This window comes from Muntiacus reevesi, chromosome 3 (assembly GCF_963930625.1).
Source record: "Muntiacus reevesi chromosome 3, mMunRee1.1, whole genome shotgun sequence".
NCBI classification, from domain to species: Eukaryota; Metazoa; Chordata; class Mammalia; order Artiodactyla; family Cervidae; genus Muntiacus; species Muntiacus reevesi.
This window is the reverse complement of record NC_089251.1, coordinates 26,632,788-26,649,508: the sequence shown is the minus strand read 5'-3', so window position 1 is coordinate 26,649,508 and position 16,721 is coordinate 26,632,788. Positions and strand designations below refer to the sequence as shown.

General features: G+C 41.9%; 1 protein-coding gene across 1 annotated transcript; it reads left to right on the top strand.

Moving 5' to 3' along the window:
* Window positions 1-122: 122 nt before the first annotated feature.
* On the top strand, window positions 123-6,856 carry TTC32 (tetratricopeptide repeat domain 32). Its single transcript, XM_065928618.1, has 3 exons — window positions 123-274; window positions 4,661-4,827; window positions 5,944-6,856. The coding sequence occupies exons 1-3, from the start codon at window positions 123-125 to the stop codon at window positions 6,069-6,071; spliced, it is 447 nt and encodes a 148-aa protein (XP_065784690.1). The 3' UTR covers window positions 6,072-6,856.
* The last annotated feature ends 9,865 nt before the right edge of the window (window positions 6,857-16,721 follow it).

Below are 16,721 nucleotides of genomic sequence, written 5' to 3'. Positions count from 1 at the left end.
GCTAGGGCCGAGGATTTTTGCGAAGTTAAATTCCAAGGTGCAGAAGTGGCTGTGGGTTGTCGCCTCTAATCGCTCAGAAATCAACCCCCGGTTCCACACGGAAAGCTAGGACTCCGACCGCCATGGACGGGCAGCAAGGGCAGGAAAGTCCCGCAGCCCTAGCACTAGCCCAGGCTCATTTCAAGAAAGGTGAATACGCGGAGGCCGAGGCGCTGTACTCCGCTTACATTCGCCACTGCGCCTGTGCAGCCTCGGAAGGAGCAGCTCGCGGGAGGTAACTATCGCGAGAAGTGGGGACAGCGGGGTCTCCGGGAGGTGGGCGGCAAGGGCTCCGCTTTACTCGGCATCTGGCCCTCACCCGCCCAGCGGGCGGACGTTTGTTCTTCACGGAAAGGCGGCCAGGGAGCGTGCTTGGAGCGCAGGCCTCCGCACGTTGCTCCGGGACTCCGAGAACGGTGTCCCGACTCCATGTTAACTGACCGGGAGTCTTAGAGCGGATAGGGCTTTTCCCACCTGTCATTTTAACAAGACCAGGTGAGGGCGAGGTGCCGCGCGGGTGCCACGTGAGCGCACAGCGTCGCGACTCCAACCGTGCTCTGGGTTTTCACGTGTGAAAAGTAATTTAAATATGTGGAAATAGTATAATGAACCTCCAAGTGACCATCCCTGGGCTTAAGCATTGTCACTTCACCCAGGGGATCAGGTTATTCGCCCAAGGATACATTTCTAGGCGTTAAAGGATTTAAAAAGATGCAACCACAGTATCATTATTCCTAACGTCATTATTCCAGTGTCATTATTTGGAATTTTCCTGTTTGATCAATAAAAGTTGTTTTGTTTGTTTGGCTGGTTGGTGTTTTCGCGGTTGGTTCAAGTCAGGATGCACATCAAGTCTCTCAGGCTTTAAGGCTCCCCTTCATTTTCTCCCCTTCAGTTTATTTGATGAGGAGGATATCCTCACCAAAGGATATCCAGTCCTGTGTCCTGAGAGTTTCCCATATTTTGGACCTTCTGGATTCACCCCCCGCCCCCCGCCCCCATGTCATTTAACAGAGTTCTCTGTCTTGTGCATCGCTTGTGAGCTGGTAGTTAAGTCTTGAGGTTTGATGGAATTGAGATCCAAAATTACGGTGAGAATACTGTTATAGGTGGTGTGTACTTCTGTCAGAGAGCATGTAATGTCTTTCTTTTTGTGATATAAGCAACCCTGATACTGATCGGGGTTCCTGGCCTTCCCTAAACAAGAGAAATTGACGAGAGGCCAGACGAGGAATTCAAGCAAGCTTTATTGAGGTCTCTGCTGCAGCAGGGCAGAGCGAAAACAAGTAAGTTTCCGTTGCTTGTTCGGAGCAAGGGGTGAAGTTGGGGTTGTGTCCAGGGATCTGGAAGGCTGGTGGGGTGGCTTAGGTGGTTCGCCCACCTCTTTGGACTAAGGTTTTGAATGCAGGGGATATGTGAAGTACCCTGTTTCTGCTCCTGGCACCCTGTTTTTATTCCAGCACTTAAGAAGTGGCAGTTGGGATTTTGTTTGGTTTGTATCTTCTTGTCCATAACTGGCTCCAACTGCAAATGCACTCAATTATTTTTAGTTCCTTAGAGTTTTTGTATTTTGTTGCTGGAGAAGACATTTGTCTAGGTGCAAACACTGCAGCAAATGGTCCTAAGTCCCAGCTCTCAGCCTGTCTCAACCTCACCTGCTAATACCTACTCTCCCAAAGCGTCTTATATTTACGCCTAAATGCAAAGCATTTGTTGTACTCCAAGATTGCCTTTGTTGTTCTTGTTAGCAGTTCTTGTTTTAGTGGTTCAGAATGAGAAAAGAAAGAACAGAAAGGGGATAATGAGCAGTGTTTTTCTTGACAGTTTGAGTTGTCTGCCCTGTCACCCTCCTCTCCTTTCAGGGATTTGATTTTTTTTGACTGGATGCCAGCTTGTATTTTGTGTATGAGGCTGAAGATTCTTCTCCTGTTTGTTAAACTCACATGGAACTAAATCAGAAAAATTAAGTGGCTTTATCATTTCAATAATACACCAGAATAATAGTTAATAGTTTTGAACAAGCAATAAGGTGATACCACACCTTCCCCCCAAAATTAGTAAACAGAAAATTTAGTTTTCTATTCTTGTTTCAAGCTGGAAGAATAGACTTATCTAGTAGGTTAAAACACTTTTTTATTTTTAAATTTCATTGAAGTATAGTTGCTGCTATACAATATGTTAGCTGGACTGTGCTAAGTTGCTTTAGTCATGTCTGACTCTGCAACCTTGTGGACCGTAGGCCGCCAGGTCCTCTGTCCATTGGATTCTCCAGGCAAGAATACTGGAGTGGGTTGCCAGTTCCTTCTCCAGTATAATATGTTACAGGTGTACAGTATAGTGATTTACAGTTTTTAAAGGTTATATTTCATTTATAGTTATTATAAAATACAGTCTATATTCCTGTGTTGTACAGTATACCTTTGTAGCTTATTTTATACCCAGTGTTTTATACCTCTTAGTCCCCTCTCCTTGTTTTCCCTTCCCCCTTCTGTCTGTCCACCGGTAACCACTAGTTTGTCCTCTGTAAGTCTGCTTCTTTTTTTGTTATATTTAAAAGTTTGCTATATTTTTAAAACTTATCTAGTAAGTTTCAAAAAGGATTTATCAGCAATAAACATAGTATTGTTACTGCTCCATTATTATTGTTACTGGTGCATCTCAGCCTGAGAGCACAGATTTGTTGTGTGGCAAATGTAATTTATGCCCCTTACCAGCATAAGAAAGAAAATCTGCAGTGGTTTAGTAGAAGATTGCTCAGCATGCCTGCATGAACCTTCAAATTTTCTTATAGTTTTGAAATTCTTCTAGGAGCTCCTGGTTAAACAGAATTCTATCATTTTCAACTTTCTTCTTTAAATATATTTTTTAGAGTTCGTTTATTTTTAAATAATGAGTCACTGAATCATTTTGAAACAGTATTCTCAATCTTTGCATGCCTGCCACTCTGAATGGTTTATAACATTTTCTTTTAATATCCAAAAGTGCAACCTTAGCCACCAACTTTATTTCCAAATATTTTTTCTTTGCTAAAGTTAGCAAGTGCAAAAAAAAAAATCTACGTTTGGATTAGGTAACTTGGTTATATTCCATTAAAATAAACACTATCATTACAAAAATCTCAATGTTAAAAAAATTTGGCTTTAACTGTTAGCCCATGTCTTTCAAATATGAAACAATTTCCATATGGAGAATAGGCTTTTAGAATTTGTTATAATGAGGTCTAATTCTAAATCAAATATCTGATGATCCTCTGATAATAAGACATCTATAACAAAGTTTTGAAGCTTAGAAATTTAATGACTAAAACCTTACTGAGTCCCAAGGCTGCATTTTACTTAAAACTCTTTACTGGGCAGCAGTTCAGCTAGTGTCATAACAGAGCTCAGTGACTGGAGTGCCCCCTTGTTCTCTAGGATTTCACGATGGTGCTTGTGGCATCCTGAAGTGTCTGTGTACCCAGTCTGTCAGTCCTAGTTCACAGAAACATGTGTTTTCTAAACTGCAGTGATTCCTCTCCACTGGTAGGAAACTTCAACTTGAAGAAGACCCCCTAGGCTGTGAGTACCTCTCCTGGCAGCAGTAGTTACAGTGCCTGAGATCGCAAGGATTAAGATATTGAGAGAAGTAACTTTTCTTAACACTGACTGCAGTCACAAATGTTTTCTGAGACCTAGATTTTACGCTGTGGAGCTTCATGAAGACTGACATGAATTTAGCCTGCACCTTCCCTGTTTGGTTCAAACTTGAGAGTCCTCTTTGCAAAAAAGAAAGGAAAACAGTCTTTCTGCAGAGCCCATTGAAGTTCTCTGTGTAAATGGTTTGCCCTTCTACAAGTAGTGTGTGGGGCTGTGTGGGGATGTGTCCTGTTGAGCTGGCAGTTGGTCAGAGCTGCCTGGATGTGTAACCCCTCACAGGAAAGGCTTCTTGCTCACAGCTCCTTGGGCAGCTTCCGGAACTCTCAGATGCAGAGCCAGTTCTACGCACAGGAGTCCCAGTGTGGACCTGAGCCGTGATGTCTTTCTATCAGGAAGCCGGTCTGGCCCCCAGAGGATGTCTGCTGAGGCTGGAGGTGGGACAGGTCATCCTCAGACAGCACACCTGGGGATCAGTATCTTGGATTTTCACTCAGGGCTGGCTGACTTCTCTTTCTTTACTGGTGTAAAATGATTTCAGATCTCACTGTTTGAAGATCGTTTAAAAATTTGAGGATATCATTTTACGACATGTCCATAGCGAACTTGGACTTTGGGCTGGCTTTCTCCCCTTGCTCGGTTTGATTCTGAGTTGTCTTCGTTGCCCCACTGGCATGTGCTTTAAACAATCATTTTAATATTACATTCAGCAAAACAAGGTGACAATGAACAGGAGCTTTGACCACACAGTAAAATGAATGCGCTTTTTAGATTGACACTGTAGTGCTAAACAACCCTGCAGAAGTAGACAGCGGGTTTAAACAGAAACTGACTCCATGACTTATTTCCTTGCACTCTGTTTCTTCCGCCTGGTTTTGCAGTGCCGACACTGCATGTTATAGGCTGTGAAGTTTGACAATACCCAAAAGAGAGTGAAAGTGGAAACGAGGGGTAACACTGTGTTTTTAATGTGGACTTTTTGTTTAAAGCAAATGCAGCCCTGAGGATTTGGCTACTGCATTTAACAACAGGGGGCAAATCAAGTACTTCAGGGTTGATTTTTACGAAGCCATGGACGACTACACATCTGCTATAGAAGTCCAACCCAGTTTTGAAGTTCCGTATTACAACAGAGGCTTGATATTGTACAGGCTGGGTAAGAATTTCTTTCTTCCCCCTTTTGTCCTTGACAGGCTTCTGTGAATTCAGGGCTCTCAAATGTTGTAAAATGGATGTAGTAATCATCCAGTGTGAAACTTAGGTGAAATTTAGTTTTAGAGCCAGGAGCAAAGGCAGTGTACCTGAATTTATTTTAGGCTTTTAGTGGGTATTAGAGACCGCAGCCGCGCACTGGGGTGGGAATTGCACCCGGGCACCAGAGTGAGGTCATCGCCTTACTTTGTGCCTGTGCGTGCCCAGCTGTGAAATGAGGGTAATGCTCCCGAGCCACTCTGCAGCTCTTCTGAGTTAAAAGCTTTGAAGGCACTCATGCTGTGCTGAGTTGCCCAGTCGTGTCCCGACTCTTTGTGTCCGACTCTTTGGGACCCCCATGGACTGCAGCCTGCCAGGCTCCTCTGTCCATTGGATTCTCCAGGCAAGAATACTGGAGTGGGTTGCCATGCCCTCCTCCAGGTGATCTTCCCAACCCAGGGATCGAACCCAGGTTTCTCCCTCATTGCAGGCAGATTCTTTACCAGCTGAGCCACCAGGGAAGCCCAAGAATACTGGAGTGGGTAGCCTATCCCGTCTCCAGGGGCTCTTCCCGACCCAGGAATCGGACCGGGGTCTCCTGCATTGCAGATGGATTCTTTACCAGCTGAGCTACCAGGGAAGCCCACTTGAGACAATATGTAGTTAAGGGATTTTAGATTTTGGGACTCTGGGGACTGTGAGGACTGTTTCTCATTTAAAGCATTAAAAAGAATATTCATTTCCTGTTTCTTAATATTACTGTAATTGCATTACATAGGGAATATTTTATTGAAAGTTTGTGTTGATTTAAGGTATTTACCTGTTAAATCTCTGTAGGTAGCCCATAACTAATTTTAAGTATATTGTTCTATAAGGGTGTGCAGAGTTACTATGGTACACACATCAGTATATTGTTATCAAGGGGAAAAAAATTCCTTTAGTAGGAGTGGTTGAAAGCTTGTAAATATAAAAGCAGAAGTATGTGTATGCAAACTTTACTATGAATAATATATAGAAATACTCAGCTTTTTTCTTTCTCTTTTTCATTCCTCCCCTCTCATCCCCGTGGGTTCTTGTACAGGATACTTTGATGATGCTTTGGAAGATTTCAAGAAAGTGTTAGACTTAAATCCTGGATTTCAAGATGCTGTTTTGAGCTTAAAACAGACTATTCTAGACAAAGAAGAAAAGCAAAGAAGAAATTATTGAAAATTTTAACTCATGATCCTAATGGCTGGCGTCTCCTTGTCTCTTAACTGAAAGCTGGTGTTACACTATTTTGATTTATATTTTAGATAAGGAGATTCATGCATCAGCACTGAAAGTTAAATGCTGTACTTGACGTAATTGATTTTAGGTTGAGTAACCATGTTGAGTAGGTATGCTTTTATAAAGTGTAAATAATTAATAAGAATGTACAATTGTATCTTATTACAGTAAAATATCTAAAGAAATGTGTGGTACTTTCTTCAGGAAAACTGTTTTGCTATTTTTTATTCCCGACTTTTTATTTAAAAATTTTTACCTCCGCAGAAAATTGGAAGTACGGTTCAATAAACACTTTTAAACTTTTCACTGAGCTTCACCGGTTGTTAGCGTTGTGTCACATTTGCTTATTCCCTGTATTTAAATATACAACTTTATGCTGAACTGTTTGAAAATAAGCTGCAGATATCACCATCCTTTACCCTGAAATATTTCAGTGTGCATTGTCTAAGAATAGAGACAGCCTTCTTTATAGCCACAACACTGTTATAATACCGAATAAAACTAATAATTCTTTAATACCATCCATGCCCAGCCCATATTTGAATTCCCCAATTGTTTCCAAAATGTCTTGTGTAGATTTTTATTTCTGGGATCTGGAGTCAATCAAGTTAACACTGCGTTCTGTTGTTAAGTCTCTGTGTTTTTAAATCTATAATAGTTGCCTCCTCATTTTCTCCCCATGGCATTTACTTTGAGAGTAAAACTGTTTTATTTTATAAAGCTAGGCTAGCAAGACATAATATTTGGGCCTAACAATAAACATCTTTCATGAGAGCCATTTGAAAGAATTCAACTTACATTTTTTTTTTCTCTAGTAATCATCGATAAGGTAGTTAAGGTTTAAATATCAAGCATAGTTTTCTGTCTCTGGATAATGACAGTAATGTTTGCCATCATCAACATTTACTGAATCCTCAATATAAGCCAAGCACTGTTCAAACTCTGAATAATAAATTCTGAGTGGAATGGGGGTGGCTAGAGAGGTGAAAAACTGACGAAAAGCACTTAGTAAATAGAAGACTTTTAAAAAATCTGTTTTATTTGGGTGCTGCCAGGGAACGATTAGGCTGTGATGAAGCTTTCATGAACTGGGAAGAATTTGAAGGGAAAACAAGCCAGAGTCAGCCATGTCTCACATACATTTGTGTGTGTGTGTGTGTGTGTGTGTGTCTTATTGTTGAAGTTTTGACTTCCAAAAATTCAGATCCTGCATCTGGGGATCTCCCAAACTAGTTTATTATTGCTATGGAAAAATGGTTCTGGGATGGAAATGGCCCTAATTAAGAGAAAGAGTACGTTTGCCCAGTGTCCCCAGAGGAGGGTCAGAACTACTAAGTCATAACTACTATGACTTTCTCAGATGCCATCACCATCACCAGCCTTCAAAGAGTTTTATTTTTTGTGGGGTTTTTTTTTGTTGTTGTTGAGTTTAAGTGATCTCATAAAGCAGAAGATGTAATTGCCTCATTTGTAGTTCATAAATACTGTCTGACCAAATACTTGAAGAATCTGGGCTGCAGGTGAATGAATATTAAACGGAAATAAAATTAGAAGATAAACAAAAAGTCCCTTTCTGGGATGATTCACATTTTCCAATATGACTTATCTTTCTATTTGTCGGAAATGTCTTTGAAAGAATTTATAAAATTACATTAAAATATAGAAAAATTCCTCTTAAGAAAACTTGTTTTGTAACCGTATTTTAAAACTTATTTTTAAAAAAGCAAAGTCCATAGACCTTGGGAGAGTTTGAAGCCAGTCTACCCAGAAAATCAAATACTAGAAAAACGCTTCAGTAACTTTATTTTCTCTTGGCTTATATTCTCTTTTCTCTTGACTGGAGTCAAGAGAAAAAAAAAAAACTTGTTAAAAATTTGATTTGGTTTGTAGGGTTTTATTATTTGACATTTCTTCATCACTTATCAGAAAAAAAAGTCACTGAAGTTCAGAATCAGCACTTGCTTATTTGGAACCCAACCACTTATTTTCCTCAGGTTACTGGAAATTACTGATTTCCAGTTATTTTCTTTAAATTTTCCTCATTTATTTATTTCCTTGTTTGTTTTCTTTAAAACTTTAGACCTCACACATTCAGATTCTAAATTTCTGATTGAGTGAATAATACCTTTGTTATGTGCCTTTAAAAAAAGATTCTGTTTTATGTTTGCTATTATTTATATTTCCCACATTTCAGTATCTGTTGAGCTTTTTTTTTTCTTTTAACCAGAAAAGTACCCAAACTATGCTGTTTTCCAGTTTTTCTCTTTGAAAACAAGGCAGATAATTGTAGATTGTTATAGTTTGTTCTTTACAAAGTAAGGTAAGAGAGAATTAGTGGATATTTATTGCTCTTGAGCTTAGAAAATTACTTTTAACTCTCAAAGCATGGAGCTGTGGGACTTCCCAGGTGGTCCAAAGGTTTAGACTCCTTCTCCCAATGCAGGGGCACGAGGTTTGATCCCTGGTCAGGGACCTAGACCCCATATGCTGCAACTAAGAAGATCCTGCGTGTCGCAACTAAGACCCAATTAAACAGATAAATATTAAAAAAAATAACATGGAGCTATTTGTTTCTTTCCTGAAATCTGGAACTGAATGAAGCATGTGAATTTCCTTTATGATAGCAAACCATAGCCTACCTGGTGGATGAGCAAACAAAATTTCGAAGTCAGCTTTTAGCCATTTTCTGTTTGCCCATTTCCAGATTTTTCCCGTTTTTTTCTCTTTCACTGGCCTCTCTCTGCCCCACCCACCACACTGTACATAGTCTTAGCCTTCTCCCATTTTGCAGACATTAGCCTGTTTCAGTGGACATACTGTATTTCAACCCTGTCATGCAGTGAAAATCAATCCAACATTTACACTGACACTCAGTATTTCCAGCTCTGCCAAATCTAATCCCTCTTAAACATTTAACTCTATGTTTCAAGTAATTAAACCCACATCTTGTTTAACAACTTTAATATGTCCTTAAAAATACTTCTTTTAAATGAAAAGCCATGAAATGAAAAAAAATTTATGTTAATTTTAGTTGGAAAAATTATGAATTCCATTTTAGCCCAGATACCTAAATGCTTTTTGCAGATAGAAAAATATATCCATTGAGTGGTAAAGACAAGTTTATATAAGTTTTAATTTGAAATTACACAATTACATTTACAACAGTTACAGAAACTATAATGTTTCCTTTACTCATTCCCTGCCCCCCCCCACCTGCCCCATGTCATTAAAAAAAACTCACTTTATTGAGATACAAAGTGTACATACACTTCAATGGTTTTTAAGTATATTTGGAGTTTCTGCACTGTTCTTACATTTTTCAAGCTTTTTGGGTCTTATGGTATTCTGGCAGGCAAACTGCATTTCATGAAGTTATAACACAGAAAAACACTTTTGGGCAAATTAAAGGCGAAGCATTGAGAGTGTTTCAAAACACCTAACAGGACACACACAAAACAGATGGAAGAGTCTTAAAAACTGCTGTCTCTTCTGATTCCATCCAAATAAGTAGCATGATTCCAATTTGGCTCATGTGATGTCCTCCGACTAGAAACTTGTGTGTAGTAACCAGGAGGTATGTCTCTGCCTGAAGCTGTGATGTCGAACTTTCACTTCTTATGGCATATTTATTTAATGTGTTTTGGTGAACAGGTTGTTATTTTAAAAAACAAATTACTGACAAACATATGGTGTTACTTTCCAAGAGCCAAGTGAAGAGGTAATGAAACAGTTGGTACATGAGCTAAGTGTGTAATTTTAAAAGCTTCCAGATAAATGCACATTGTCGTGTTTTCTGTATTTCTCAAAAATATGACATTAAATTATGGGAAAGGGATTCCAGTTTAAAATGGAGTTTGAGGAGAGACAAAGGAGACCTAGAGAGATTGAGACTTATTGAATTTCACATTTAATGTTAAGGGGACTTAAAAAAAAAAAAAAACCACTACATCATTTCATCCTTTATGAAAAGAAAGAAGGATGAAAAATACAACCTTTTTTTTTTGAAAAACAAAGCAATTGGTAGGATAAAAAAATACCCCAATTGTTATTAAAGTAACAAGAAGATGGAAAGACATGTCCACATTGCAAAAGACATGATGAAAAAGAAGAAGTCTACAAGGAAGCCGCAAAAGCAGAAGTTATGACCTGTGAATATGCATTTAACAGGGTGAAAAGAGCACTACAGTATAATGCCAGCTCTGTGTCTGTCAGCACAAACACACACACGTCGGTGAAGTGACGAAGGTCTCATTTTTCGCAGGAGGAAATTGAGGCTAAGAAATTCAGTAACTTGCCCAAAGTTATGTCCCAAACACGTATGATATTCAAAACTGCTGTTAATATCAATTAGTTTTTTGTTGCTGGTTTCAGCGCAAAATAGATATGTGGATTTGGTCTTCTTTTTCTTTTTGATCCCGATGCAAAATTGAAATTGCTCATAAAATGTTTTAGTATCCATCAAGGTGGGTATCAAGACAGTATTAAAATATACTTAGGTTTTATATAGCATTATTATGATTCTAGAATTGCTTGTTGGTAATTTTCCTGCCTGATTGAAAACAGACACACAAGATGGTGAAAAGCAGATTAATATTAAAAGCAAACTCCATTTGGAAAATTGAAAGCCACAGCTGCCAATATGTAAATTTGTATCTTATGTTAAGAAAAAGTATCCAACATTTGTAAAGAAAGCAAAAGGAGGTTTGCATAGCTTTTTACTATCATACTGAGCACAGTCTAACAAACCCACCCACAGAGTATCTAAATTCTCCAGGGCTGTGTCTGTCTTTTATTTCCTATTTACTCTTTTTAAAAAAATTTTTGTTTATTTACTTTTGGCTGCACTGGGTCTTCGTTGCTGTGCATAGGCTTTCTCTAGTGGGGGCTACTCTTTGTTGCCTTGAGCGGGCTTCTCATTGCAGTGTTTCTTGTAGAGCACAGTCCCTAGAGTACACAGACTCAGGAGTTGCAGCTCGCAGGCTTACTTGCCCCATGGCATGCGGAATTTTTCTGGACCAGGGATTGAATCCATGTCCCCTGCATTGGCAGATAGCTTCTCAGCCACTGAACCACCAGGGAAGTCCCCCTGTTCACTCTTGATTAGGACCCAGACCTTGTCAAGTTACATGTAACCTGAAGATTTTTTTTTCCCCCCCCCCAGAGAAGATGCAAATGATTTCAGTCTGGTAAACATGATAACCCTCAAAATTATGGTTTTCTGGCTTGGAGGACGTTACCTAGGTTTGATTTTAAGCCAGTAACTGTATTCCCGAGTAAAGCTGGTACCTTCCTCATGGACCACTCAGTGCCTCAAAGGCTTTCATCCTGGTGGTTCTCTGGGTTCTTGAATTAAATAAACACTTGTCATGTGAGGGTTTGAAAGCACGCACTGGCTCATCTCTCACAGAAGCGGAGTTCTCACAAAACCTCCTTTGAGGAAACTCGTATTTGCTGTTTCCTCTGCACCCTCACCCCAGTCCTCACGACCTTCAGATCTTTCTTTCCTTATCACCTCCTCTGACCACCACATTTAAAATGTAAACCCCAGGACTTCCCTAGCAGTCCAGTAGTTATGCGAGTCCCACCCCTGGTCAGGGAGCAAAGATTCCACATGCATTGGGGCTGAAAAGCCAAATCATAAAACAGAAACAGTATTGTAACAAATTCAATAAAGACTTTAAAAATGTTCCACATCAAAAAAGAAAAAAAAAATCTTGAAGAAAAAGCAAATCCCGATTCTTACCTCACTTTAGGTGTGGAATGAGCAAGTGTTTGACGTCTTATTTCAACACTTATTTTGAGAAAGGGCCTGATTTACAGTTGTTTTCGTTTTATTTAAAACAGCTCATGGTTCTAGTTTAATTTAGAGAAAGAAAGATCTCTAAAAGACAAGGTTAAATTCTGCAAGGACTTTCTGTTTTAATAGGGCTTTATAACAGGGACCTGTTATGGGCTGACTTGTGTCTCCCCAGAAGACATGCTGAAGTCTTACGCATGGTGCTTGAGAATATGGCCCTATTTGGGGTTGTTGTGATGTAATTAGTTACTAATATGAGGTCATATTGGAGAGGGGTAGGCTGTTAATCCAATATGTTGTTGATCAATCGCTAAGTCTTATCCAAAGCTTTGTGACCCCATGGACTGGAGCACACCAGACTTCCCTGTCCTTCTCGATCTCCCAGTGTTTGCTCAGACTCATGTCCATTGAGCTGGTGATGTCATGCAACCATCTCATCCTCTGTTACCCCCTTCTCTTTCTGCCCTCAATCTTTCCCAGCATCAGGGTCTTTTCCAATGAATCAGCTCTTTGAATCAGGTGGCCAAACTATTGGAGCTTCAGCATCAGTCTTTCCAGTGGATATTCTGGGTTGATTTCCTTTAAGATCCAGCATGTTTGGTGTCCTTATAAGAAGGAGATTTGGATGCAGACAGACGCAGAGGAGAAAGCCACGTGAAGACAAGGCAGATACTGGAGTGATGCTGCCACAAGCCAAGGGTCATCTGGGATCACCAGAACTGAACGAGTCAAGGAAGGACCTCCCCAGGAGGCTCTGGAGGGAGTGAAGCCCCACTGACATCTAGATTTCAGATTTTTAGTGTCCAGAACTGTAAGAGAAAAGGTTTCTTATAAGCCACCCAGTTTGTGGCACTTTGTTATGCTTGGCAGCCCTGGGAAACTAGAAGAGCACACAGTATATATCCAGTCCCATTTCTAAACCTTTTACACATATGCCTTCGTGTTCTTGCACCCTCAAAACCCAGCTCTGTGTGAAGAGGGGTGAGCATTTCATTAGAACAGGGAAGGGGAGGGAAGAGAGGGCTCTTGTTCTCCTGTATGGTCATGACCCTAAAGGGCCCAGGACTGAGCTCCCCACAGAACAGGCTGGTTTGCCCTGGCTGCCTGCAGAGAAGTTCACAACCACCCATGTGCCTTCGAGACACTCAGCTCTTGGAGAACAGAGGCTCCACTGGCTGGAGAATGGAAAAGAAAAGTGGGAGTTCCTTCAGGCTGCCAAACAACAAGCCATTACAACAAGCCAGGTGAGACGCCATCCAAGTTGGCGGAGCCAGCAGGATTGGGAGCCGTCTGTGGGGCCCCTCAGAATAATAATCGTTTCCATTATGAAGACCAGCTGCTGGGAGACTTCTTGGAATAGCCACAGCCTCTTGGATGCGGAGCGTGGGCTGGGTGAATGGAGCAAGGCGTCTGCGCATGGAGTTGCAAGCCACCATCTGTCACTGATGCCCACACGTGACAATGTCCAGGGGACACGTCTCTACCCCACCTCCCTGCCTCTGCTCTGGTGTTCTATCCTGGAAAGCCCTCTTTCCCACATTCGTTTAAATCCTGTTTATTCTTCAAGTCCCAACAACTACTGTCAAACCCTCCCCTGCCAAATCAGCCCAAACTCATCCCATTATTCTCCATGTTTCCATTGTGGCCTTGAAAGAGCACCTTCGCCATTGAATGTAGTCCACAGGCCAGCAGGGTGGGCATTAACTGGGAGGTTGTTAGAAGTGCAGACTCCAGGCCCTAAGCTAGACTTACTGACCCAGAATTTATATCTTCATGAGCTCCCAAGATGCTTCATCTACACACCAGGGTGTGGGACGCGCTGGCCTGTATCACTGGTTCTCAGAGTGTGGTTTCTAGACCTGCAGTACCAGAATCACCCAGGAACTTGTCAGAAGGTAACATTTGGACCCACCCTAGACCCTCTGAATCTGACTCCCTGGGAGTGAGTCGGGGTGGGGTCTACCCTTTCCCAGGGTACTCAATGCACACTCAAATTTGCAAACCACTTGTCTGTATCATTCAGTCCAGCATCTAAAGATGCTATCTCATCTCCAGTGTGTTTGTCCAACCCTTTCAAGCTGGGGCCCTGAGAACAGGATCAGTGTTTATGTACATCTCTCTGGCTCTAAGGTCAGGTCTAGGTATGGGACACCTGGTGTCCAGAGTAACCGACCAGTGTCTCTATTCAAGCACGTGGTGGCTGGAGAGAAGAGGAGAGGACGAAAGGGGAGATGCAGGGAGATTTCTTTTTTAAAATATAAATTTATTTATTTTAATTGGAGGCTAATTGCTTTACAATATTGTAGTGGTTTTGCCATATATTGACATGAATCCGCCACGGGTGTACATGTGTTCCCCATCCTGAACCCCCCTCCCACCTCCCTCCCCGTCCCATCCCTCTGGGTCATCCCAGTGCACCAGCCCCGAGCACCCTGTCTCATGCATCCAGCCTGGACTGCCGATTCGTTTCACATATGATAATGTACATGTTTCAGTGCCATTCTCCCAAATCATCCCACCCTCGCCCTCTCGCCATTAAAAAGAATACATTTGAATCAGTTCTAATGAGGTGGATGAAACTGGAGCCTATTATACAGAGTGAAGTAAGCCAGAAAGAAAAAAACCAATAGAGTATACTAACGCATATATATGGAATTTAGAAAGATGGTAACGATAACCCTATATGCGAGACAGCAAAAAAGACACAGATGTATAGAACAGTCTTTTGGACTCTGAAGGGAGATTTCTCATTGTTCTGAGTTTCCTGAGGACTCGAGTTGGGGGTGGGGAGACTTTATGCTTCTCCTCTCAATTTGGAGACCAAGTGGGTGTCTTGGAATTTGGCATAATGACTCAATAGCTCATCAGGGCCTGATTTGATTCAGAATCCTGTTTCCAACAGTTTTATGTGGGTTTTCCGCCCTGGAAAAAGTCGCTGCCATCGAGCAAGGAAAATAATGCTGGCTGAGTGTGCCTTTCCCTGGATCAATAAGCCCCTCATCTGGGCAAGTGGAAGTGGCTAGCTCTTCTGGCGCGTGGTGCCAGCGAGAAGGATTTTCAGACACCACTGTGTCCTGTCACCACCAATCACCCCCACAGCCAGCGGTCCCGTTGGGAGCAGACTGTTCCAGAACGTGGCCTCAAGTGCTCTTCCTCCTCAGCTCAGCTGCTAGCTTTCAGATTTCTAGACATAATTCCTTTTGAATTGCTTAATGGGCATATAATTTTCACTGGAGTCATATGACACTTGAGCTGGAAAAAATCATCTCCTTTGTTTATTATTTATTTAAAAGTTTTTTGGTTTTTTTTTTTTTTTTTTGGCCATGCCATTCAGCTTTCCGGATCTTAGTTCCCTGACCAGGGATGGAACCCGGGCCCACAGCAGTGAAAGTCCAAGTTCTAACCACTGGATCACCAGGGAGTTCCCTGAAAGATGTTATTTTTTTTTAAAGAGAAGTTTTAGGTTTACAACAAAACAGAAAGTAACAGAGATTGCCTATATATCATCTACCCTCACACATGCATAGCCTCCCCAGCTAGTACTGTCACTCACTAGAATGGTACATTTTTACCAAGGATAAACCTACATTGATGCATCTCAATCAGCCAAAGTCCGTAGTTGATCCTAGGGCTCATCCTATGAGTTTAGACAAATGTATGCTAGTATATGGGTTTCCCTGGCGGCTCAGGTGGTAAAGAATCTGCCTGCAATGCAGGGGAGCACAGAGGAATTTTTAGGGCAGTGAAAATAAAGATATGGGACTACCAGACCACCTTACCTGCTTCCTGAGAAACCTGTATACAGGACAAAAAGCAACAGTTAGAACTGGACATGGAACAATGGACTGGTTTAAAATTGGGAAAGGAGTACATCAAGGCTGTATATTGTCACTCTGCTTATTTAACTTGTATGCAGAGTACATCATGTGGGAATGCTAGGCTGGATGAATCACAAGCTGGAGTCAAGATTGTAGGGAGAAATATCAACAGCCTCAGATACTCAGCTGATACCACCCTAATGGGGGCTTCCCTGGAGGCTCAGACATTAAAAAAACCCTATCTTCACTGTGGGAGACCTGGGTTCGATCCTGGGTTGGGAAGATCCTTTGGAAGAGGGCATGGCTACTCAATATTCTTGCCTGGAGAATTCCAAGGACAGAGGAGCCTGGCGGGCTATAGCCTGCTTCTACCTCAGTCCAGATTGAGAGGATGACAAGCAGAAAGACAAGTGCCTCAGCCACCGGGAACCCAATCCCTGCTGATTCTGCAGGGAAATTTGTTCTTGGCACAAATTTAGGTGTAAGGATCAAAAACTTATTCAGATTCAGCTCGAGTCAAAATGGACTTTATTTTAAGGATACAAGTTTCATGGGATCCCAGATTGAGCTTGGGGTGGTGGTGGTGGGGAGGAGAAAGCCACTGCTCCCTGCCAGCTGCCCCCAGTCCAAGCCCACAGGTGTCCTGAGGAGCCCAGGACAGAGCACTGGGGTTTGAACCGACTGGTAATGCAGCCAGGCATGTCTAGGGGGAGGCCGGGCCTCTTCGGGAGCACTGGGTTGGAGGAGGAGCTTACAGAGAGTGACTTGGAATGAGGACAGTTTGTCTGCCCACTGCTGCTCTGCCACGTCATGGGGGTATGGTGCCGCTGCTGCCCGGGAGGAACCCAGAGAAGTACAGACTCTGAAACCTGGGCTGCTCCCAGAGAGGAAGGAGAGGAAGTGGTCCAGCTGCGCAGTGTAAGTTCTTCATTCCACGTATCAGGGGAGTCCCTCTAACCCAGGCTGGGGAGGGAT